This window comes from Pavona decussata, unplaced genomic scaffold (assembly GCF_977016875.1).
Source record: "Pavona decussata unplaced genomic scaffold, jaPavDecu1.1 SCAFFOLD_356, whole genome shotgun sequence".
Lineage (NCBI taxonomy): Eukaryota > Metazoa > Cnidaria > Anthozoa > Scleractinia > Agariciidae > Pavona > Pavona decussata.
Window position 1 is genome coordinate 61,400 of NW_028145737.1, and position 24,343 is coordinate 85,742.

General features: G+C 39.1%; 1 protein-coding gene across 1 annotated transcript in view; it reads right to left on the reverse strand.

The window, feature by feature from the left end:
• Positions 1-15,509: 15,509 nt before the first annotated feature.
• The window catches only part of LOC146452985 (uncharacterized), a 30,638-nt gene continuing 21,804 nt past the window's right edge, over positions 15,510-24,343 (reverse strand). Inside the window, exons 10-11 of the mRNA XM_085097162.1 lie at positions 17,852-18,936; positions 15,510-16,204 (exon numbers count right to left, since the gene is read on the reverse strand). Of these exons, the coding sequence (XP_084953288.1) occupies positions 15,998-16,204; positions 17,852-18,936 (1,292 nt within the window). The 3' untranslated portion in view covers positions 15,510-15,997. The remainder of the gene's footprint in view (positions 16,205-17,851; positions 18,937-24,343) is intronic.

The following is a 24,343-nucleotide window of genomic DNA, read 5'->3' on the forward strand; positions in this document are numbered from 1 at the left end:
CTTAAGAATTTATTTCTATTACAAGGCGAGAGGATAGATTCATAAAGTTGCTTTACGGCTACAGCACAGCGGTGATATTTCCCTTCAACAACACTCCCCCACCCTCCTTGTCCAAGTTGTTTTCCACCAATTTCAATTTCGCTCCGGTCTATGATCCAGTCAGCTGAGCCGACCGAATTATTTGCTGAATTTTCTTCTTCGCCGTTCGCTCCTGGCAGGCGAAGTACGTGTTGCTCTTCCACTCTTAACTGGTGATGTTCCCCTTCTTCTCGTAAGTCGGTTAGACGTTGTTCCATGATTGTCATTTGTCGCTCGTTTATTGTCAACTGATTTTGCAGACGGCTGACACGTTGCTGTTCTGCTCTTAACATTCTTTGTAAAGTCGCCACGTTTGTGTCTTTTTCTCCTAATTGTTCGCGCAACTCAATCATTTGCTGTTCCACCGTTCTCATTTCTTGCTCGTTTGTTGTCAACTGTCTTCGTAGATCAGCGACTCGTTTGTGTTCGGCCCTAGCCTCTCCTTGTGCAGTTACCAGGCTTGCGTCTTTTTCTTCTAACTGTTCGCGCAAGTCAGTCAATTGTTGTTCCCCTGTTCTTATTTCTTCGTCCTTACTCCGCAGCTCGCTTTGCAGATCAATGACTTGTCGTCGTCCTGTTTCTATTTCCTCTTGTAAAGCGTCTTTTTCTTCTAACTGTTCGCACAACTCAATCATTTGCTGCTCCATCGTTCTCATTTCTTGCTCGTTTGTTGTCAACTGTCTTTGTAGATCAGTGACTCGTTGGTGTTCTGCCCTAGCCTCTCCTTGTGCAGTCACCAGGTTTGCGTCTTTTTCTTCTAACTTTTCGCGCAAGTCAGTCAATTGTTGTTCCCCTGTTCTTATTTCTTCGTCCTTACTCCGCAGCTCGCTTTCAGATCAATGACTTGTCGTCGTCCTGTTTCTATTTCCTCTTGTAAAGTTGCGTCTTTTTCTTCTAACTGTTCGCACAACTCAATCATTTGCTGTTCCATCGTTCTCATTTCTTGCTCGTTTGTTGTCAACTGTCTTTGTAGATCAGTGACTCGTTGGTGTTCTGCCCTAGCCTCTCCTTGTGCAGTCACCAGGTTTGCGTCTTTTTCTTCTAACTTTTCGCGCAAGTCAGTCAATTGTTGTTCCCCTGTTCTTATTTCTTCGTCCTTACTCCGCAGCTCGCTTTGCAGATCAATGACTTGTCGTCGTCCTGTTTCTATTTCCTCTTGTAAAGTTGCGTCTTTTTCTTCTAACTGTTCGCACAACTCAATAATTTGCTGTTCCATCGTTCTCAATTCTTGGTCGTTTGTTGTCAACTGTCTTTGTAGATCAGTGACTCGTTGGTGTTCTGCCCTAGCCTCTCCTTGTGCAGCACCAGGTTTGCGTCTTTTTCTTCTAACTTTTCGCGCAAGTCAGTCAATTGTTGTTCCCCTGTTCTTATTTCTTCGTCCTTACTCCGCAGCTCGCTTTGCAGATCAATGACTTGTCGTCGTCCTGTTTCTATTTCCTCTGTAAAGTTGCGTCTTTTTCTTCTAACTTTTCGCACAACTCAATCATTTGCTGTTCCATCGTTCTCAATTCTTGGTCGTTTGTTGTCAACTGTCTTTGTAGATCAGTGACTCGTTGGTGTTCTGCCCTAGCCTCTCCTTGCGCAGTCACCAGGTTTGCGTCTTTTTCTTCTAACTTTTCGCGCAAGTCAGTCAATTGTTGTTCCCCTGTTCTTATTTCTTCGTCCTTACTCCGCAGCTCGCTTTGCAGATCAATGACTTGTCGTCGTCCTGTTTCTATTTCCTCTTGTAAAGTTGCGTCTTTTTCTTCTAACTTTTCGCACAACTCAATCATTTGCTGTTCCATCGTTCTCAATTCTTGCTCGTTTGTTGTCAACTGTCTTTGTAGATCAGTGACTCGTTGGTGTTCTGCCCTAGCCTCTCCTTGTGCAGTCACCAGGTTTGCGTCTTTTTCTTCTAACTTTTCGCGCAAGTCAGTCAATTGTTGTTCCCCTGTTCTTATTTCTTCGTCCTTACTCCGCAGCTCGCTTTGCAGATCAATGACTTGTCGTCGTCCTGTTTCTATTTCCTCTTGTAAAGTTGCGTCTTTTTCTTCTAACTGTTCGCGCAAGTCATTAATTTCCAGTTCCATCGCTCTTATTTGTTGCTCGTTTGTTCTTAACTTGTTTTGGAGATCGCGGACCCGTTGCTGCTTCCTTTGCAATATTTCCTCTTGTCTGGAAAAATTAGTTAATTGTTCTCTGGTCATTCTTACTTCTTCTTCCTTTGTGCTCAACTGACTTTGCAGATCAGTAAGTTGTTGCTGTCTTGTAGTAATCGTCTTCTGTAAAGTTGCCATATTTCCGTCCTTCTCAAGCATCTGACCTCGGGTGTATCTCAGTTTTTCTGACATTGTACTCATTTCTTGTTCGTTGGCTCTCAACTCACCCTGCAGGTCAGTGATAGGTTGTCGGTCCACATTTACCTGCTCCTTTAAAGCCATTTCTTGAATGCACTTTTCTTCTAGTTGTTTTTGCAAATCAGTCAATCATTCCTCCAACTCTTGCAGTTCCATTTCTTCTCCAGCAATCTCTTCTTTCTTGCTTCCCGAGGGTTTTGGCAAAAAATCATCGCCTTTCATATCTTTCAACGGTTCTTTTAAGCAAACTTTCCCTTCATTTGGTAGTGCGCCAATATTGCGAACCAATTTTTGTTGTCGTCTCGTCTTCTGTGAGGGCGATTCTTTTGTTTTTGTTTGAAGCTTTGCCTTTCTTCTTGCGTTGCTGACTTTTGAATTCAGCTGTTTGTGCAATAATTGGTCAGTGTTCTTTTGTTCTTTGCCCTTTGATTGTGCACGACTATAAGCTGCTTCTTTCTTTTTCAGTTGCTTCCATGAACACGCTCCTTTGACACCCCTGTTATGCTTCATACCTTGTCAACAAAAGAAATGAAATTAGTAATACTACAGTAGTACTACAACAATGAGATTGCGAATGAAAAAACGGACTAAATGCGATGGTAATTCACTTAGTCACAAACGATATTCCAGCTACTATTTTTTACAATGGTTCTTCAAAGAGCGGCCGGTAACATTATCCAATGGAAAAGCCACTATTTTGAGGATAAAATGCACTGTAACGAATGCATCTTCCCTGATGAATAGTGATTTATCTGAAAGTGATTAGTGATTAGTGATAGTGATTTATCCGAAGCCATTCGATGTATTGGGCTCAAATTTTATGAAAAATGAAACTGTTAAGCCCTTTCAATATTCAGAGTTTTCATTTTATTATTGTCATCAGATAGTTATAAGCATATGTTAATGAGGCAAAAAGTGTAAACAATGATTTAACACTTATCAGCACTGAGACACACGTACCATCCCCGTGGTATGGCCAATACCGTACGCATGCGCACAACCATATCACCCGGGCAGTGGCAGCCATGGACAGCTGTTTCGCCCTTGTTGGGGCTCATCAGCATGGCATAGCCGTCGGGTCAAGAAGCGGGAGTAAACCCGCGCATCGAGACCCTTTACTGCCGAGGCGAGTGCATAGCATTGCCGTGGGAGAACTGTTTTGCGGTTCCCAACCAACAGCTACCACTTGCCTACGGTGGAGCTGGCGCTTAAAGGAGTGCTATGCACTCGCCTCGGCAGTAAAGGGTCTCGATGCGCGCGTTTACTCCCGCTTCTTGACCCGACGGCTATGCCATGCTGATTAGCCCCAACAAGGGCGAAACAGCTGTCCATGGCTGCCACTGCCCGGGTGATTTTTTCTCGTATCCAGAAAGTTGAAGATCGTAAATTTACGGCTCATGCAGATATGCCACTTGTGTCACTTCAATTTTCAACATTTAGATATTTACCTCCAGCTTCTGATTCTCTTTTAGCTCTTTTAGCTCCTCCTTGTTTCTCGGGACCTTTGCGACAATCATTCTTAAAATGACCATTCTGCAAATAAAGAAATTTTTCAACTTCGATGAATTTTAATTTAATTTCTGCTACTGATACAGCCTAATACCGCGCCCTTGACCACATCTCTCACAGTTCAGAAAACTGAAAGAAGATACTTTCTGGGTACGATGTATGAATTACCATGTGGTAAGAGGAACGAAGCGTACCCCTTATCTAATCTGCGCAGTATCGGTAGACAAAAGAAAAACACTGTAGACTTCATGGGGTCTGCGCACGCATTTGAAGGCCAAATCAATCTCTCTCTCTCTCTCTCTCTCTCTCTCTCTCTCTCTCTCTCTCTCTCTCTCTCTCTCTCTCTCTCTCTCTCTCTCTCTCTCTCTCTCTCTCTCTCTCTCTCTCTTTCTCTCTCTCTCTAGATAAGCTCCGAAAAGTACGCATGATTTACAAGATTCTACTTTTGATTACATGCGGTTTGATCACGTGGCTAGATATACATATTGGCCAATTTTTTTTTTTTCGTTTTTTCCTTTTTGTGATGTTTTTGTTTTTGCCGCAAATTAGTATTAAGCTTTAAAGACACATGCTTAGAGTGCTAATGACGCAAAGGTCACTTATCTTCATTATATAAAGATGGGGTTTCGCACTTAAGAAATTCTATTACAATAAATGTTCAGCCGACTACGAGAAACGAAAATACAAACTGAGAAAATGCTTGTCTAAAGCTATGCATAATTCAAAATCTCGTTGAAGTAAAAGGCCTAGGGCTGATAGTGTCTTAAGCCTCTCGAGGATTGAGTATGGCCCTCTTCACTACCGAAATTTTAAGAGAGATAAATGAAACTAATTGTCTGAGGGAAAACAAGGGCAATTTGGGACTTCTATGAGCCTCTCCAAGAGCTAGGGAAGAGCTTCACTGGTGGCTGGGGACTTTGCTTGCAGACTTATATTACAAGGTCAACCTGAGTTTCACATCCAAACAGACCCGCCTCAACCCATAGTTGGGAGGTTGCACGGGAGACCAAAGAACAGGGTAAGATGGACGCCAGAGGAATCATCCCACCACATTAGTACTGTGGAGTTATTAGCTGTACGTTTGATCCTGAAGGCCTTATGAGGGGAATGTGCAAACTTGGACGTTCGTATCCAATGTGACAAACACTACAGCATATCGTTATATTAACAATATGGGTGAAACAAAATCTCGTGACTGTCGTTGGGTCATCATACAAATATGGATCAATGCTTTGAATACAATATCTTGTTAGTGACACAATTACCAGGATATGAGAATACTGCAGCAGATACAGAATTCAAACATTTCCGATATACCAAAGACATGTCGCTCTACCGCCGCAATGTGGTTTGAGTTTGTTGTTGGTTCTCGTCCTTCCTCTAACAGGTTTTTCTCCGGGTACTCCAGGTTTCCCCTCTCCTCAAAAACCAAACATTTCCAAATTCCAATTCGATCTGAAGAGTGTCCCCATACTGTAAAGCGAATTTGATCATCTCGTGATTAAATTATGAGCTGTACAAATTTATAAATTTAATTTAATTTTTTAATTTAAGATTTGATCGCCCAATCATTGACTTGTTTACATCTCGTCTTAATAAATAGACCACTGGAAAAACATTTTTCTTTTCTGCATTCCCTCCTTTTAGCCTGATTGGGAGATTTCTAGTGAAGAGTCAAGCAAAAAAGATACATTGAAATTTTGCTAGTTCAGTTCGTTTATAGGCAAACCTACCAAATTAAACCTGGTACCTACTGTTGATTAAACCAGCAAAAGGCTATTACCACTTTCGGGGTGTCATCAGCGACACCCACTAGGAAAAAGGTAAACCTGTTAGCCTGTCATTTATGCGGTGACTTAACAAGAACAGGAGGTTTTCTGAAAACGCGACCACGTTATCTTGCAATCCTAGCGTCATATTACTCATCATATAGACTGTAACTCTAAAAACGTTATTTACATGGTACGCTGCAACCGCTGCCACAAACAATACATAGGAGAAACAAAACGACGACTTAAAGACCGTTTTAATGAACACCGTAGACCAGTCGACAAACAAACAAACAGTTCCAAACCCACCACAGTTTCAGAACATTTTCTTTCTAACGACCATAACGCTTCTGACATGCTACTAATTCCCCTCGAACTCATCAAATCTAATCGTGACAGTGTACGCAAAGCTAGAGAGGCATACCTCATCGACAGGGGTCAAACTATTGAACCCTTAGGTCTTAATAGGAGAGATGAGACATGAACATTTTTCCCGTCTTTCATCTTCCTAAGTTATGTAATTAACTCATTGTTACGTATTTTGTTTTCGTCTACCACGTTGTAACGTTAGCTTATACCTATTTACCAGTTGTATTTTCAAATTTCAAATTGTAACGTTTTTGTTTATGTAACTTTAGCCTTTTTTCAGGTATCTATTGTAACTGTTTAAATTGTAACGTATCTTGCCACAGGGTCAGTCTCAAACATACCCTGAAGAAGAAAGGCCGTGCCTTTCGAAATATTGGAAAATATACTTCCCTGACCGTGAAATCAGCCTTGCTCTTTTTTTTTTTAGATTATTTGCTTTACATCAGAAAATGGCTTTTAATTAAAATTTATATTCTCAGAGACAAGATAATCCAGTGCGGTCAAGTGTAGGTGTAGCTGTAGAATTCTTAACAACCCTGTGCGAATATGGATGAGTTACAACAGTACAAAACCTAGCAATATGTACTCTGGCTGCAATATTAGATAGACCTGACTCAGTATATGCAACTTTTGGTGAGCACCCTGACGTCAAATTTTGTTATGAATGGCATCGTCCAAACAGCCCCCACACCACCTCGTTATAACAAGGTCAGATAACTTAACACATACAGATCTATAACAAGTCACCGATTCGACGGTACTTTCATTGTAGCAAAAACAAAATCTACACGCTGCACCAAAATGACTTTATATCCCTCTCGTTTCCTTCAGGCGGCAAATGTTGAGAGGTGTAGGCACGTATTAGGGAGCATTTTCCCCATAACCACAAGAAAATCGAAGAAAACCTTGCAAGTGATGCATTGGTTGTGTACTTTTGAGTGAACGGGCAACAGGTAGCCAATTATAGCACAGAATTTCGTTCATTTTTGCCCGCTCGCCGAGCTCTCTGTTAAAGATGGAAAGTTCTCTTACGGCCTACGAACTCGTAGCAATAACAACTTCCTTCGATTTCTAGTTTCCGGTTCCAATCAAGAAAACATTAAATTCTGGATGCGTTCGCTTGGAATTATAACTCAATTTCATAGCACTGTTATTAAGAGTTGCCCTCTAGTTGAATGATTGTTTGGGTCGTTTAACAATAGCCATCGGCGAAATAGACAAACTTGGCAAATATTGTTATCAATTAATTAATCAATCAATCAATCAATCAATCGTTATTGTTTGTACAATACCTTGCAATACATACCTAACTACCTAACTTAAAGGATAAATACAATAAAACTTTTAAAGTTAATTTTCACTGATTAAAATGGTCACAAAAAAATCTTTCCCATGGAATGAAAAATGAAAATTTTTTAAATTGGGTCGCTCCCTAATCTCTAAGGGGATCCTGTTCCATAGTGTAGTCTTCACAATTTGACTGGGGGTTTCTAAGCCGGATTGTAGGAATGTACACTTGAAACATTAGTAAAAATTCGACACAAGTACGGTGGGGAAAGATCATTATGGACTTTATACATAACAACAACCAGCAGGTTTAGTCTTTGCAATTATAGCTTTTCCCAGACAAGAACATCCAACAGATTACTTGAATGGTTGTCAAAACAAGAAAAAGTAACAATTCTAGCAGCTCTATTCTGTAGCTTTTGGAGTTTGTCAGCCTTCCCAATATTGCCCCATACACGGGACTCAGTACAGTAATTAAAATAGCGCATTACAAGTGCACTGTACATATTTTATCTAGTTTCTTGCCGACCTTGGTCCGGTTTTCATAGGATACCTGTTATTTAACTGCGTGGTTGTGTAGGTTTATTTGGGTTTTCCTAGCTGAGAAGTAGACGGAATACTGAAAGTTCACACGGTCGGTTAACCGAAACATTCCTGCAAAATCAGAGTATCATACTTCGAACATTCGAGCTCATAGGCTCAAAGGTTATATGTAGTTCACTTTTGAGTTGAATTGTTAGTTGTTGCCTGTTTAATGCAGTTGTGAACAGTTAAGTGTCTCAGTTGTGTTAGCGAGATGCAGCTGTAGAGGAGCAGCTGTGGCCACTATCAGTTTAGAAAGCCAAGTAAAGAAAACACAAAAATGTAACTAAGAGTCTTGTTACCTCTAGTCTTTAACCAAGCGAGTGCCCAACAGAACACTGAGCTCTTTACAAGGGCTGTTCCATTTCTACTTGTTACATTAACATTGCATGGTTCGTTGCTTCTAAATTTATGTTCAGTATCAAATATTTTCAAACGAAAGTTATGGTTATATCTTAGGGATAGAAACCCTTCAGAATTCGCCATTGAGTTCGATCAATGATCAAGTTACTGATATCATCTATCAAGTTGGTTGCGCTAACAATTCAAATCGCACATCATCGCAGACACAATCACATTATAACTGAAAGAAGTGCGTTTAGTTTGCGATTAAACAATGATTTCCGTCCGTGACGCTGTTTTGGCATTTAAATTTGACTGGATGCGCGCCTCGCTACCTTAGCGATCGGTTCACGGTCGTTCATGACTGCAATCTGTGCAATCGAGATTATCTCCACGCACATCCAGCGTACAACCAATAATACGCAGCATTTGAAGATCCCACCCTAGTGTGAAAATAACGTTGGAGAATGGATAGCGATTTATTTTCGAAAAGTGGATCCTTCTTAGCTGTAACTTAAAAACTTAGAAACTACTTCTCTTATATTCCACATGAAATCGATTTCTATGTACTGATCCGGAGTATTTTCATAAATATTAAGGATACGTTTAAATAGTATTCAATCTAAATTATTCAGTGTATCATTGTTCTGAACTTGCCTTTGGTTGTCTGTGACGTTGTTCCCCTGCGCGTTGACCGCTCTTTTCCGCTGGTAGCCTGCGTTGCAGACGAACTAGAAGCATTTCGTTTTCGGTGAGGGAGAGTTGAGACAACTTTTCTTTTAATCCTTTTCCATGCAGTTCGAGGCGCACTTCCTCACCCTTACAAACGTACTCAGATTTCTCAGCTTGTTTGATGGTACGTCGCCGCAATTCCGAATTTCCGTTCGATATCTTTTCTGAAGCTCGGGGATTGTTTACTACTTTAAGAAGTACAGACGTATCCTTCGATTGCTCCATAGTAAGGAGCGAAACAGCGAAATTAAAATGGAAGAATTGAGAAAAGGAACCGTGTTTAGCGCATGAGAATCAACAAGTACAAGATTTCACCATCTTCCGTGAGATTCAATTTATCAGCTTTGCTTCAGCGCGACCGGATGGCGTCCGATCAGTGACCTTTGACAAGTAAAAAAACAAGAGAAAAAGCTCACTATATCGGGAAAATGTTACGTTATTACTGCCATTAATAATGGCTGAATAAAACCATCTAATTTTTCATCGTTCTTCCATTAATGTAGTCGCTATGAAATGGAACGTTATCCACAATGGCTTAATATTTGTAGTTTAACGTTGATGCGTTGATTCAGGAATGTTGTCAGAGCTTAAAGTTTTTTAATTTGCTTGATCAAATCTTCAAGTTGTTCTCGAATGAAAATCAAACTTCCTGATCATTTGTTCATTTCCGCGTTTAAGGAGTGTAGAAGTGTCAAATTTCACATCCGGTTGGGTACAAAACCTCGCAAGACGGTAGACTGGGGATAGTAGGGCTGTGACGTCATTACAGGAATATTCCTCAGTTGTTTTTTGTGTGCCGAGGAAGAAAACTGTGTGGACGAAATTTTGAATGGGAATATTAAATACACGGAATGAAACAACTGAGGAATAAAGAAACTGCAAGACTAAGCGTTTCTGTATTGACGTCACAACACTACTATCCCACTCTCCCGTCTTGCGTTGTATTGTAGCCAACCGGAAGTGAAAGCTGACTCTTGTAAACGCCTCAAACGTGCGGAAGAATGATTGATAACGAATTTTTTTCCTTTTTTATACTAGACAACATAATCATTTGATCAAGAAGAAACAATTCTGTCATATACACTATAAGAAATAACAACTAGTTTACATATGCAGCGCAAAACCCATTGCAATTCTATTCGTACTCCACTAGTATTTGTTCCACGAAACCTCAAATAGGTAGGTTTTTTCTAGTGGGTGATACATTAATGTCCTTAAACTACAGGACCCAGTTGTTCAAAGTCCGATTAAGCTTATCCTGGGTTAATGTGAACTATAACTCGAGTTTAATTACTAATCAACAGCGATTTTCCAAAATATTCTTGTCCCTCAGTTTTAACTCAGACTTTCCTTTGCCATTAGCTTAAAATAAGCTTCCAAAAGCATGTTTCACGAGCGAGTTTCTTTTTCCTCACTATTACTACTTTTTTCTTCTTTCCTTTGTTTTATGTTTGTGTCTGAAGCGTGTCTGAATGTCGTAGGTGTAAAACTAATAATAATAGCTAAAATGCGCGGGAAGGTACCGCGAAAAGTAGGAAATACAATCTTTGTTTAATTTTTTGGGGATTTTGAAAACTTATGTATACGTAAGTGCCTGGAGAGGGACAACTCAGGTCAAAGAGAGGCAAAAATTTATAAATAAAGCAAAATGAAATAGTACCCAAAAATTCTTAATCCATTCGTAGTTTTTAACCACCGGTTAAAACCACCTTACTTAACGAAATTTTAAAGCAGATAGCTGGCATTCTTACAAATCAAATATCAATATCGACACGATAACTAGTAAGAATAAAAAGGAGGAAAAGGAGAAAAAAGCAAAATGATGGGTGTTATTAGAAGTCGCGCGTCGCCACATTTGGAAACGGGCGTTTAATAACTACTACTACAGTGGAACCCGCTTAATACGGACGCTAAAGGGACACGGAAAAGTTTCGGTATTATCCAGATTATCCGGCTGTCCGTAATATAATAAGCAGGCTCTTAGAATAAACGTCAAGGAGAAATGTTTTATTCATACAAAGACGTCAGGGACGCAAGCATACAATTTTAAAGCAAGAGAACGTTGTTTAATGTCATAACTAACGTTTATTGGTATGAAAGTAATCACAAATGGTACATGGGGGTACATGGATTGAAACACAGCTCTACAGAAAACCAAATAACACTGGCTTACTGTTGCATTTCCAAAGCCACACGGATAATTACTACAAAGATTGTTTGCTGAAAACAATGATCCATCGCGCACATGCCCTATCTTCAATAAAGAAAGCGATAGATGCGCCATGTTTGCTCGTCTTCAATTTCCCGTCGCCTACATAAATTTCGCCATTAGCAGCTTTTTACGTGACTTTGCTCTACACTGACATTTTCAGTTTGTAGTTCAGTCAGATGGACGGAATACATTAGGTAACTTTACGTAGGGTGTGCGTAAAGCAAGGTTAACTTTTTATAAGAGTCAGTTGTCCATATTAAGCGGGCCGTAAGAGAAAATATATGAGCTGTTGGTCGGTACCAACACAACTGTCCGTAATTAGCGGGTGGCCGTAAAGTGTGGTTCCATTGTATATGGTTGGCTGCGCGAGTGGACAAACCCTACGCTGTGTTTGGCTACCAAAGCGGGCAAGATGAAGCTGTCTTGTCTATTCAGGATTACTCGAAAAAAAAAATGCCGAGGCGTAGTCGAAAAACGCGTAAAACAAAATAAAGTAAAAAGGAACTTGGCTAACTATCCTTTTGCATTCCAGCTGTTGTGTTGTTTGCCTGAATATAACTCTTCACTACGCTACGAACAGTCCCTCAGCTGCGCAGGCTCTGAAGTCGAATAAAACTGAAGATAGCGCAAGTGTCTGCACAAAAGAAATGAAACAAGCAAAAAAAAAAAAAAAACAACAACAACAACAACAACAACAACAGCAACAAAGACTAGACTGACTTTCTGAACGTCCTTTTTCATGTGCTAGAGAGCAGTGGCTAGTAATTTTTAATCAACGACATTAAAGTCATTGAACTGGAGCTCATAAATTCAAATAATGATAGCATTCGAAAAGCCAAAGAAGGATATTTGATTTTAAGACTCAAAATACTTGAAAATTATGGGTACCGTGCCACTTTTAACGGGTCCGTGCCATTTTTTCTTGTAAACGGCCCTTCCCCTAAGTTAGACGAAGTGCTTACAATATAATACAAACTTAATTGACATTACCCAAGGGGCTCCTATTTTTATTGTCACTTAAAAAAACCCAGGAAGTGACAATTCAATGATGAAGACCTTTGTCCAGTCTTAGTTTTAAATAACGGAATGTGTAAAGGTTGCGAATTGCGGGTCACACGCCCACTTACCAAGAACAGCTACGAGCGATAAGAGGAGGTGCAGAGCCCGTCATACACTGAAAGGCCAACAAAGCGTCACGAGAAAAACAGCCGCCGTTTGACTGGTAGTCAGCGTAGACCTTTCAGGATGGGAGAGACGCGATCAAACTTCGTAATGCTGCTGATAATACGGGCGGGAAAGTTCTGAACAGCTTCAAGCTGACGATGGTTCAGCAGAATCTAAACGGACCAACAACAAAAGATGGCGGTTCAGGGGATTAACTCTGTAGTGTAAGTTAAAGTGCTATGTGAAACCATGAAACTTAAAACCTTGATCTTACCCTATCGAGTTGCTAGCGGCACAACATTTATTTCTACCCTTCACTCACATCGCCGCAATTACCACCACAATCACTGCACCCACAACTTCGCCTTCTGCGGAACAATAAGGGATTAATCCACAAAGAGGTATGACAATCCTTCCTATCAGCACAACTATTAAACTTTGTCTGTCAAACACATAGTTGACACGATTAACTTGGGCCAAACTTGAAATGCAAGACGAAACGGTTTTGAGGATGTGGTCGGCGAAAGGAAGGTTTGCATCAAATGCCACATCTTGATCTTTAACGGTTGCGAAGACGCGCGATTATTCCCAACAAGGACAAGTAGATTCACACAACTGCTTTATTCAACAACTGAATCAGTTACTGCTACTTACAAGGATATATTGTTGATCAGCAATTTTCCATTGACTACGGAAGTTATTCTAAATTAAATGCCGCCGTTTTATTTCAGTGGTGCACAAGTCCTAACCAGGGATCAATTTAAGAAACCATTTACACTTGCATATAACACGCGCACACAAAAGAGAATCTCATTGAAAAGCTAAAAAACGAGATCAGTATCGTTAAAGACAAATAATGTTTATTTCACTCCTTTGTTGAGTGAGTGTACAATAACAAGGCCAAGACTGTTAATTACAAGTGTAACTGTTTCATAAAATTGGCCAAAGGACCGCCAAGGATGAAACGAGGAACACCTCGCAAGGCAAAATGGCTGGTTAGCAAGTTTATGGCAATCTCGTTCCCAGAGGCGGCGCGCTTTGTGGGTCAGCCGAGGCCACACGCCACGAGCTCTGGGATTGAAGCTCTGGGCCAGGGATGCTCTCGGCATCCGTTCTACGTATATCGGAATAGTCTGATAACTAGAAACTCTGACAAACTCTAAAAAAGGTGTGTTATAAAACATGGGTTATTGAAGAGATTAAAAAAAGTTCAAACATTTCGTTTCCCAAAGTAAACCAACATTTATCTACATCCAATCATGAACTAACGTTTCGCTACAACTCTAAACTTATTTACTTTAAATATATGTAAATAGCTTTGCTGTGTTCCTCTGAATTTTAATATTAAACAGCTATAGCAAAAGAATCTATTTAATAACATTTAACTGTATCTTTGTCTCCTTCAAAAAGATCTGGGCGTTGAATGCAGAATTGATGAAACTATAGTATGATTCCAACGACACAGAAAATGATGCAATCTAGTTATCGGTTCTTCTCAAACTCATTAATGGTTATTAAAGAGAAAACAAAGGATTCACTACCGTGAAGGAGGTCATAAAATTTGGTGAACACTTTTGCTTTGAATTTCTGCCAGAATTATTAATGGATTGAGAAGCTTTGTCAAACACTCAAAAGTGTTTCATCCCATTTCCATACACCCCGAACATGGTTTAAAAAAAACCTCGGCTGCGCCTCGTTTTTCCAACTCACTTCCGGTGTTTCATATCAGTCTTACAAAACGAGCGGAAGCTGAATGTGCACAGCCTTCCCGATTGGTGGCCAAGTGCGAACACAGCTACTGTGTGCTAAAAATGACATTTTTCTCTACACGTCATTTTACGAATCACAACCTCACTAACTCTTCCAAAACAACGTTATGTGGGGGCCACAAACCTCACATAAAAATGACACAACTATCAGCCTATCAGAATAAGCTTGAATACTGTTAGTCCTCAAAAGGTTAAATCGCAGTCGGAGTAAACAACAGAAAACAAGCTTTTAAGAAATTTGGAACGTTGTCACCGGCAGAGTATACTGATAGAGTATACAGCACGTGTACCCAGTTCAGTTTCATGCTTAGAATATTTCCGTGGTCCCTTAAAAAGAGCCAATTGTCATCCAATAAATATTTGTCACATTGAAGGAACCGTTCACAATGTCCTTGGCTTCCCTTTTCCAATCTAAGAATTCCTGGTAACACTGAAGGCGCCGCTTCACAATCGGTTGGGCTCGCGCTTCCTGTCGCTCAGTTTGCTGTCTGGATCTTGTCCTATCTTTCTACCTTTCCCTTTTTTTGTTTTGTTGTTGTTGCTCTTTCTTCTAGTTAAATTAATTTAGTCTAGCTCAGTAAGTTGCATTGATTACAACTTGTTTTGAAATGTCCTACCTCTATATCAGAAAGACATCAACTGAGGAATCGAATTCACAATAACAGTAAGTAGGTACATAAGTAAGAAAGAAAGTTTAAACTAAGTAACTGGCTAGCTGATTGTAGCTAACAAGCCAGCCAGCTGGCTAGGAAACAAGTAGGCAAGCAATTAAGTAAACGTGACAAGAAAAACGTTAACCTTTGTGACTTTCATCTAGGCCCTAATAAACAGAGAAGAAAAAAGTAAAACCGAAAAGAAAAAAAAAATAGAAAAAAATAAAATAAATAAATAACAGGTTCACCGATGATAAACCTCGCAACCTTAAATATCAAAATATTCCAAAAAAAAAATATCTATACGAACTACTAAAATCGTTTTACATACTACTCTTACTCAGTTTGGACAAATGTACGCTACTCATCTATTTGAATATGAATACATAAAACATCATATATTGAACTGTGGATGAAAGAATAAATAGAAGAAAGATCCTCGCCGTTAGTACGCAACTTAAGCAGTTGCAAAAAGAAAGCCTGAAAAAAAATAAGGCTTTAACGGGATTCGAAACCATGGCCTCTGCGATGCCGGTGCAGTGTTCTACCAACTAAGCTATCAAGCCAGCTGGGAGCTGGTCATATTGTGAGTTCGTAATTTTTTCCGGCCTTTTTTCGCAACTGCTTAAGTTGCGTACTAACTGCGAGGGTCTTTTTACTATTTAAACTCATCTTTGTATTGTTTTGGGTACGACTACAACTGTTGTGAAATGTCCTAAATCTAAAACCACTGCAGAATAATGAAAAATACTACAAAAGAGAAATACGGTCATTGATAAAAAAAAACCAGTACCTAGCGTAAATTAAACTGCTAAAAACTATTTATAAAACATATTTCTCCTAAAACTATTTACACGAGCTACATTAACGACTAAAAGCTTCCAAAAAAACTATTCTACCTCCTTTTAGTCAACTTTGGTCTACCACATTATTTTCAAACACTTTGGCTACAATTGCCTTTTAATGTCCTAAATCTGTATCAGATAAACATTCTGTGACTTACAAGAAAACTACTTGAAAATAATTAAACATACTAGAGATATCCATAGCTTATAAAAATTGCTACCTAAAAGCTACTGTTTTTACATGAATAAGAAATAAAAACTACTAAAAACTGTCAAATATTTTTTCTATTAACTATTCACAAAAAGTCGGAAACAGAGATTAAAGAGACTTACATGCCATTTCATATTAATTATAATGTTTCAGTAAACTGCTCCAGTTCTTGAATAATCTCTTCCATATTTGGTCTCTGCACAGGTTCTGCCTGCAGGCACCTCCGTACCAGGCCTCTAAGCACACGGTTCGTCACCATTAAGAGTTGCTCTTCACGCCTTCCAGGGTCTGGTAGTTCCCGGATACACATTTCGCAGAGAAGGACACCAAAGCTGTAAACATCAACCTATAAGAACAAAGAATAACCTTATTATGAGTATTGAACTATTAATACATCTGTCGTCAATTTCTCAAAAAATATGAACTTTTGCCTCATAATAATGACACTTGTCAGTGAAAGGAAGTAAAAGCGTTGTGCGGTAAAAATCACGAGGCTGTCAAATGCCGCGGGGAAGACTAATACCCAGGGCCTCAGGAAGGAAAATGTGGGGAAAAAGCCCCCACTAATGCCCGGGGGGATTGACACTGATGGAATAGCCCATTTCTGAGTTGCTTTGAACCTCACAGCGAGACTTAGAGTAAAGCCTTTGATGTGAAAATTAGTATTGCTTGCATATGAATGAAAACTGATTTTCATAATAACAATTATGCACGAAGACTTGCTTTCATGATGAGGTTCAAAGCAACTCGAAAATGGCCTATTACATGTAACTGATGTACCGGTATAAAGGCTTTAAAACATACAACAAAAAGTCTACGAAACTTGAAATCACCAGAACGGCTTCTGTTGCGAAATAAAAGAGGTTTTGACTTCTCACTGGGAAAAAAAATCAATTATAGTGTTGTGCTTTTCTCAGATGTTTAGCAACCATTGGGCCATGAAACGGTGTCGGACATTTCTGATTCAAAACGAAGTATAGGCGATTTGAAGTTTATACATTCAAGACTAAAGCAATTTTTGTAAATTTCCGACCTGGTTTTAGAGGCCAATGACTGCTTCAGATCTTACAACCACGGAATGTTTCGTAGAGTTTAATGGTTATTGGTTATGCGTGTAATTCACGTTTATAAGGCAAGGTCGATTTGCACTTAAGGTCTTGTAGTGCGTTTAATATACCATCTATATACCGTCCAAGCTTTAAAATAATATATAGGTTTAGGTAGTTTGCTCTAAAATTGAGCGCGACAAGGTCAAAAAGATTTAGTGTTAGATAGAGTTACACACCACCCCCATGAGATTTGGCCTTATCCGCGACCCATCGGATTGAAACAATCTTGAAGCACTACAACCATTCTCCAACAATCTTCAAGAATCTCAAAGAACCACTTAAAGTGCCCCTGGGACGAAAATTTCATTTTCCATCTTTTTGCATTTTCGTGTAGAATATGACCTTCTTACTCATGTTACCAAATTTCAATCCTTTACGGCGATTGGAAGTATTTTTTTTTTTAGCTTTTTATTCGAGATTTCACGGTCGCCATTACTTGGCCTTGTTCCGGATGTTAAGGCTCAAATTACAGGAAGTGACGTCATTGGCTCAACACGAAAAATTCCACATGGCTAATTTTCATATGGATTCTACTTCATAAACTGTATTCTGCTGTTATTTAGTTCGCAACAGCAGAATACAGTTTATGAAGTAGAATCCATATGAAAATTAGCCATGCGGAATTTTTCGTGTTGAGCCAATGACGTCACTTCCTGTAATTTGAGCCTTAACTTCCGGAACAAGGCCAAGTAATGGCGGCCGTGAAATCTCGAATAAAAAGCTAAAAAAAAAATACTTCCAATCGCCGTAAAGGATTGAAATTTGGTAACATGAGTAAGAAGGTCATATTCCACACGAAAATGCAAAAAGATGGAAAATGAAATTTTCGTCCCAGGGGCACTTTAATATTGCAATGGATTTTTAACTCAATAAATTCTACTAACCATGGCTGTTTGACTTGAAGAAAGTGCTTCTGGTGCGCTGTAAATCAAAGCTCCAGGAGCCACTGTCATAGTCTGCTGGATGAAATTAGCAGTGCCGTAATCTGACACTTTAGCTCTCCACTGGTCACCCTGTCGCCATAGCAACACGTTAGCACTACTGACATCCCGGTGGATAATAGGAGAGGGCTTCTTCTGATGAAGATAGTTAAGGGCTCGGGCTACATCCAGAGAAATGACAGTGATTTCTGTTTCAGAGAGTTCACGCTGCCCTAACAGCGCTCGTAAACTTGTTTCCATGAGCTCGGTGACAAACAAAGGGCTTCCCTCATCATTTGTTGCTCCAATGAATTGCAACAAGCAAGGATGGCGACATCTTGAAGCAATGTTCATTTCTCTCTCAAACAAACGTCTGTTATGAGGAGACAAAATTAACTCATGAATCTGTTTCACCGCTATACTACAGCCGCAGTATGTTCCCTCGTTAACGCTTCCCCAACCTCCCCTCCCAAGGCACTTGTCTGTCACTTGAATTTCATGGCGGGAAATGACCCAGTCACATGTTTCTTGTTGACGCTGTTGGCTCAATGTTTGCCGAGCTGCTGTAAGACTCAGCTCTAGTTCATTCATCTCCTGTTCTTTTACCCTCAGCTGTCTCTCTAAGGTGGAAACGCGTTGCTGTATGTTAGCCACTTCTTCATCTTTTTCTCTAATTTGCCCTTCACAGATTGCCAGCCGCTCCTCCATCTCTGCCCGTTGTCTTTGTGAGTTTTCTTGTTGTTGTTCTTTTTCTCTCAGCTGCTCATGTAAGCTGGCTTCTCTCAAGTCTCTCTCTTGCAACTGTTCTTGGCAATTTGTCAGCCGCTCCTCCATCTCTGCCCGCTGCTCAAGTAAATTTGCTTCTCTCAAGTCTCTTTCTCGTAACTGGTCTCGGCAATTTTCCAACTCTCTTTGTGTGTTGTCTTTTTGCTCTTCTGTCTGTCTTAGCTGTCGGATCAAGTTGGCTTCACGTTCTCCTTTTTCACGTAATTGCTCTTGTAAAGAACGCTGCACTTGTTGTCTTTCCTCACCGTGGCTTGCGAAGGTTTCTGGAGAATTGAAAAATATGAACTCATAAGATTATTATCGCAGTTAAGTGAGTTATTTCCTTCTTTGTCAGACGTTACCCTGGCGTTCATCCCTTAAAATTCAGTTGTTGTAACCGCAAAATTGCCCCTTAAACCCGGCCTTAAAGTGTAAAGAATATTAGCTTCGTCTTGTAATAATCTAAATTGGCTTATTAAAAAAACTACCGTGAGTTAATTTTTAGATCGAACAGCTCATGAAAATTTGGAAGTTTTACTTTTAAACTAAAGTTGCTGAAATTATCATTCACGCCATCAGACATTTACATCTTTAGGAATTTTACCTGAGAATACAACAAAACAATCAATATTGTGGGTTCTTGAATAAAGAGAACAAACCAAAACAAGAAAAAAAGGAAACACCCTTGTACTTGTCACCTAACCCATGCTGTGATACTAACGAGTAAAACAAAAACACTTCACCCTGGGTCATAAACGTACTAGTCCTTAGACAAAAAGACATTAATGGACATTATAATTTTTTTATTTCAATGAGGAAATTTTCTAATCTGTTAAATGTTAAATAAGAATTGCCCCTGTCAGTGTGTTGCTGGAAACCTGAATGGATTTATTTTTTTAAGGCACGGCAGTGTTTTAAAAAATGTAGGAAGGGTTTTTAAAACTTTGCAAAACATTGCACCTGAACATCTTTATCATAGTTCGCCTTCGTAACAAAAATGGGTTCCCCGAGCTCGTTTTTTTAGTGGTAACTACCTTAAGGATGGTGCCTACTATTGTTACTGCGCATACGTTCTGCGCATCGCGAGATACTCGGGTTTCCTATGGGTGGTGCCTACTAATACAGGAATATTTTTGCGCGGTTTAAAACTATACGGATAAAGCAGAACTTACCAAATGCTTTTGGTATCTGAAAAGAAAATTGGGGGTAACCATGCATTTTTCAGAGATAATTAAGCTTCAATTTAGGAAAAAATCCCATACATTGCTTTATATTTTAGCGTTTTTTAGAGATATTATTGCTTAATTATCTCTGAAAAATGCGTGGTTACCCCCAATTTTCTTTTTGGATTCCAATAGGCCTTGCTAAGATCTGCTTTTCTCGCATAGTCATAAACCGCACAAAAATACTTCGGTATTAGTAGGCACCGTCCTTAAGCGAAAACAAGGGAGGTTTTTTTTAAACAGGTTATACTGTTGATATGGTAACCTATTATGTCAAGAAAATGATCATAACTTGTCCACCAATCATCTGGAATTTGTTTGTTACCATATTATAGTTTTATCAACTGATAAAGAGTAGTAGTACTAACCCATCAATGTATAAGCACTGCAAACTGGTGCTAGCTACCTGAAAGACCCGAAAACGATCTTGGAAGACAGACAACGAAGCATTTTTCTTAAATGTTTTTGTTGGTTGCTACGAAGCCTTCCTTTTGCACTATTTCTTTTTGGTAATTTATTGACAAATTAGTGGTAAAGTTATACAGAACTCTTTCTACATTAGTGCATCTATGCGGTGGCGACTTGGGTTTTCTAACTCATCTTTTGGGCTCCAAAGGTCGTACCAAACCATTATACCTTCCTGGCTTGGTAAATATTATTTACTTCACCTTTACCATTTAGAATTGTAATATATTCACATTCATTCAAAACACACTCTATGACTTATGCAAATTGAGATATGGGAGGAAAACATTTGCATAAAACATAGAGTGGGAGTATAAATGCAGGGATGGCAGACGTCGCTGAAGGGGGGGGGGGGGGGGGGAGAGTGAGAAAAACCAATCGGCAACACACCAAAGAGCCTGCGTGGAAATGAGAGAGGACGAGTTTACAACGAGAGGACGTTTAAGGACGGTGCCTACTAATACCGAAGTATTTTTGTCCGGTTTATGACTATGCGGGAAAAGCAGATCTTAGCAAGGGCTATTGGAATCCAAAAAGAAAATTGGGGGTAACCATGCATTTTTCAGAGATAACTAAGCAATAACATCTCTAAAAACCGCCAAAATATAAAGCAATGTACGGGATTTTTTCCTAAATCGAAGCTTAATTATCTCTGAAAAATGCATGGTTACCCCCAATTTTCTTATGAGATACCAAAAGCATTTGCTAAGTTCTGCTTTCTCCGTATAGTTTTAAACCGCGCAAAAATATTCCTGTATTTGTAGGCACCACGCATAGGAAACCCGAGTATCTCGAGATGCGCAGAACATGTGCGCAGTAACAATAGAACGCACCATCCTTAAATAGCCTAAGATAAACCCCGAGGGAATAGCCTGATAGGGCGTGGGATAGCGAATTTAGCCAAGCAGCCAGGAATTCTTAAAATATTTTCGTGCCTTATGAATGAATGAGAATAGTTAAATATTAGTGGAAGGCTGGATGTTGGGACTGCATAGGGTCTCTGTAAAACGCAGACCGGATGGCGGCGGATGGCGGATGGCGGATGGCGGATGACGGACGGCGGATGATAAAATGCGGATAATAAAATCCGGATGGAAAAATGCGGATAATAAAATGCAGATGACAAAAAAATTAAAATAATAAATAAATTGATTGATTAATTAATTAATCACAAATTTCCCACATTTTTTCTTTATGTATCGTCGGATCCGAAAAAAAGAAAGCACTTTCAACGAAGAAGAAGTACTTTTTGATCGGGATCCATACTTTTCAACTTAACATCACCACTACAGTCCTTTTATCCCCCATCTTTATTAGTAACTAACATTTAACAAAAAAAACCACACTACTACCACTACAGTACTTGATCGACACACCACCCTACCCTAAATAGTTGTCAATTTTGCACCGAGCGTTTGTACGTGCACGGCACCTGTACGTAGAAAGGCTTGTTTAATAGCGTAAGTAATAGCTCGAGTGAATGAACCGCGCACCTGGGTTAACCGATGTCTGAGTTGTCGGAAGGCGATGCGGATTTGGGCCAGCCAACTTTTGTTTGGAAGAGGTGAGTTAAGTTAATGAATTGATTAAACTCAATCGATCTTCAACCTTTTTTTAAAGTCAGGCAATTTTTGTTAACCTTTTTTGTGTTCACTGTACATGTATGGTAAAAATGCTGGTCCAGCCCACGATGGTAGGGATTATTTATAGCTTTTGCGTTTTACAGTCAACCCAAGTCACGCGTGAACGATATTTTTGAAATTTGAACGGAGTTTTGAAATTTACATGTCATTTTAATTGAATATTTCAAGAATAACAATTGTTTCCCAAGTATTTTGAATCTTTTTTTCAGTTAATGCGTCTTTTTCGGAACGATTTCCAGAGAAATGTCCAACATTCCATTCACACGTCGGACATTACAAAGCGAAATTCGAATGTTCATTTCATTCTTGGAAATACTTTTCACGCGTGACCTGGGTTGACTGTAATGCATGTTACAAAATTGCGATAGTAGCATTTTAGTTGTAGCTTTGACCAATGTCTTCCGGCTTCTGTCGAGGTAAATCTTATTATCATTGTTTTACACGGCCACTGAAGGCTTAGCTTACCCCTAGACCCGCACGTAGACAGTATATCGTAAGCAAAATAACTTACTTGATTTGCCGGTTAGTTCATTTTTAAACTACATCAAATCTTAATTAACTAATCAAACATTGATTTGTGTTATGAGCTAATGGTTCTTGTATTGCTTGAAACGCGAGCGAGATATTTCCGTTAAATCGATTTTAAGCGGCGTAAAAACAGCTTTCAGATGTACCCTCGCCTCAAGTCAAGCAAAGCGGTTAGAAAAATTTGTTCCGGCTATTTCCTAGTGCAACTTCATAACATATAACAAACGGTCAAGCCATAGCGTAAGTCTTTCGGCATGAATCAGTACTTAATTTTCACGTAATTTTTACATAATTTTCTAAAAGAAATTTGGCATAAGAAATTGTTTATTTATTTATTATTTTAATTTTTTTTGTCATCCGCATTTTTCCATCCGCATTTTATTATCCGCATTTTGTCATCCGCATTTTATCATCCGCCATCCGCCATCCGCCATCCGCCGCCATCCGGTCTGCGTTTTACAGAGACCCGACTGCATATTAATATGCTTACAAAATACTTCAAGGGGCACCAAAGAAGAAAAATGTAGCTAAATACTTTGAATAACAATTCTTGTGTTCAGGACTTTCAAATAAGCTTCTTGTGTTACCTAGCTAGGGCACTAGTTATACTCTTCGTATTCTTTAGCCGAATATTTGAAGGAAATGACGAAAAAAGAATCAGTTATCATCCAAATTTCCGAGTTGCTGGCTGCCCTTATTTCATACTCAATATGACACTTTTCTCTCTGAAAACAATTTTAGAAATCAATTTTTCCATCTAACGGAAGTTCAAGCAAACTTCTTATTAAAAACTCCAGATTTTCTTCAAAGTGAATCTAAGTTAAAGTGACTAACTCCTTCCAGACAGATTTTCAGTTAAATGATTTGTTGGGTGTCCTGTGCTTCCCGCACTGCAAATGGAGGACATTGTGAAAAGTGGACCAGGCTACATTGTACACACAGAAATGGCCCAGATACCTAAACACTAGGTAAAAGGCCACTGATTTTTTTCTCAATACTGAACTGCTTTAATGACTTTAATATTAACAATTACTTTTTATCACTAAAGTAAAAGTTGTTTTCGTTCAAAACGTTTTTCATAAACAGTTGTTTTCAAAAAGGCTGAAGATAATTTAGAGGTAGCCAACATTTGACAAAAATAACTGAGTAAATATAATGAATGAATAATACTTTCTAAGCTTTTTTTTAATACTTTGAGTAATTTATGTAATCTATGTCTGACAAAAATTAATATGAAACACAAGCATTAAACGAGTCTGTATTTAAAGTTAAATTCCTGTAGGAGAATTTATCTGATGTGTCATGTCACGATTCACTGATTTCTCGCTGTTGTCAAGTTTCTTTGTTGTACTTCTGGTTGTAGACTTAACGGAGGGAAACTGTTTTTATAAATGAACTTTAAAGAGGGCTTTACCTAATAAGCTCGCATTATGACTTAACGTTTTCGCAATATCTTCATCCCTATAAATGTTTTCCTGGACCTTTTTGCCGTTCTCAGACATCCTCTATTTTTAGATTAATTTATTTATGCGAAGGCTTAGCTATGTCTAGTCTTCATCTGGAAATTTGGCAGACATGCTTTACTTGAGGTACATCTAAGCCAAGACATGTCTTTTAGTATTGAGAAAACTTACGTAAATGTCTGAATAGTTCAAACAATTTGAAAAAGGCCACTCGTATACTCCACAATAATTGAAGGGACCGCTGGAAAAACGGTGCAAGTGTCGATCCAAATTTCCCAAAAAATGCTCTACTTTGGCCTACAGACTCAAGCTACCAACTTTTGTTTAGCTTTAAACAGCAAAGAAAAGAAATCAGTTCAAGCATCACTT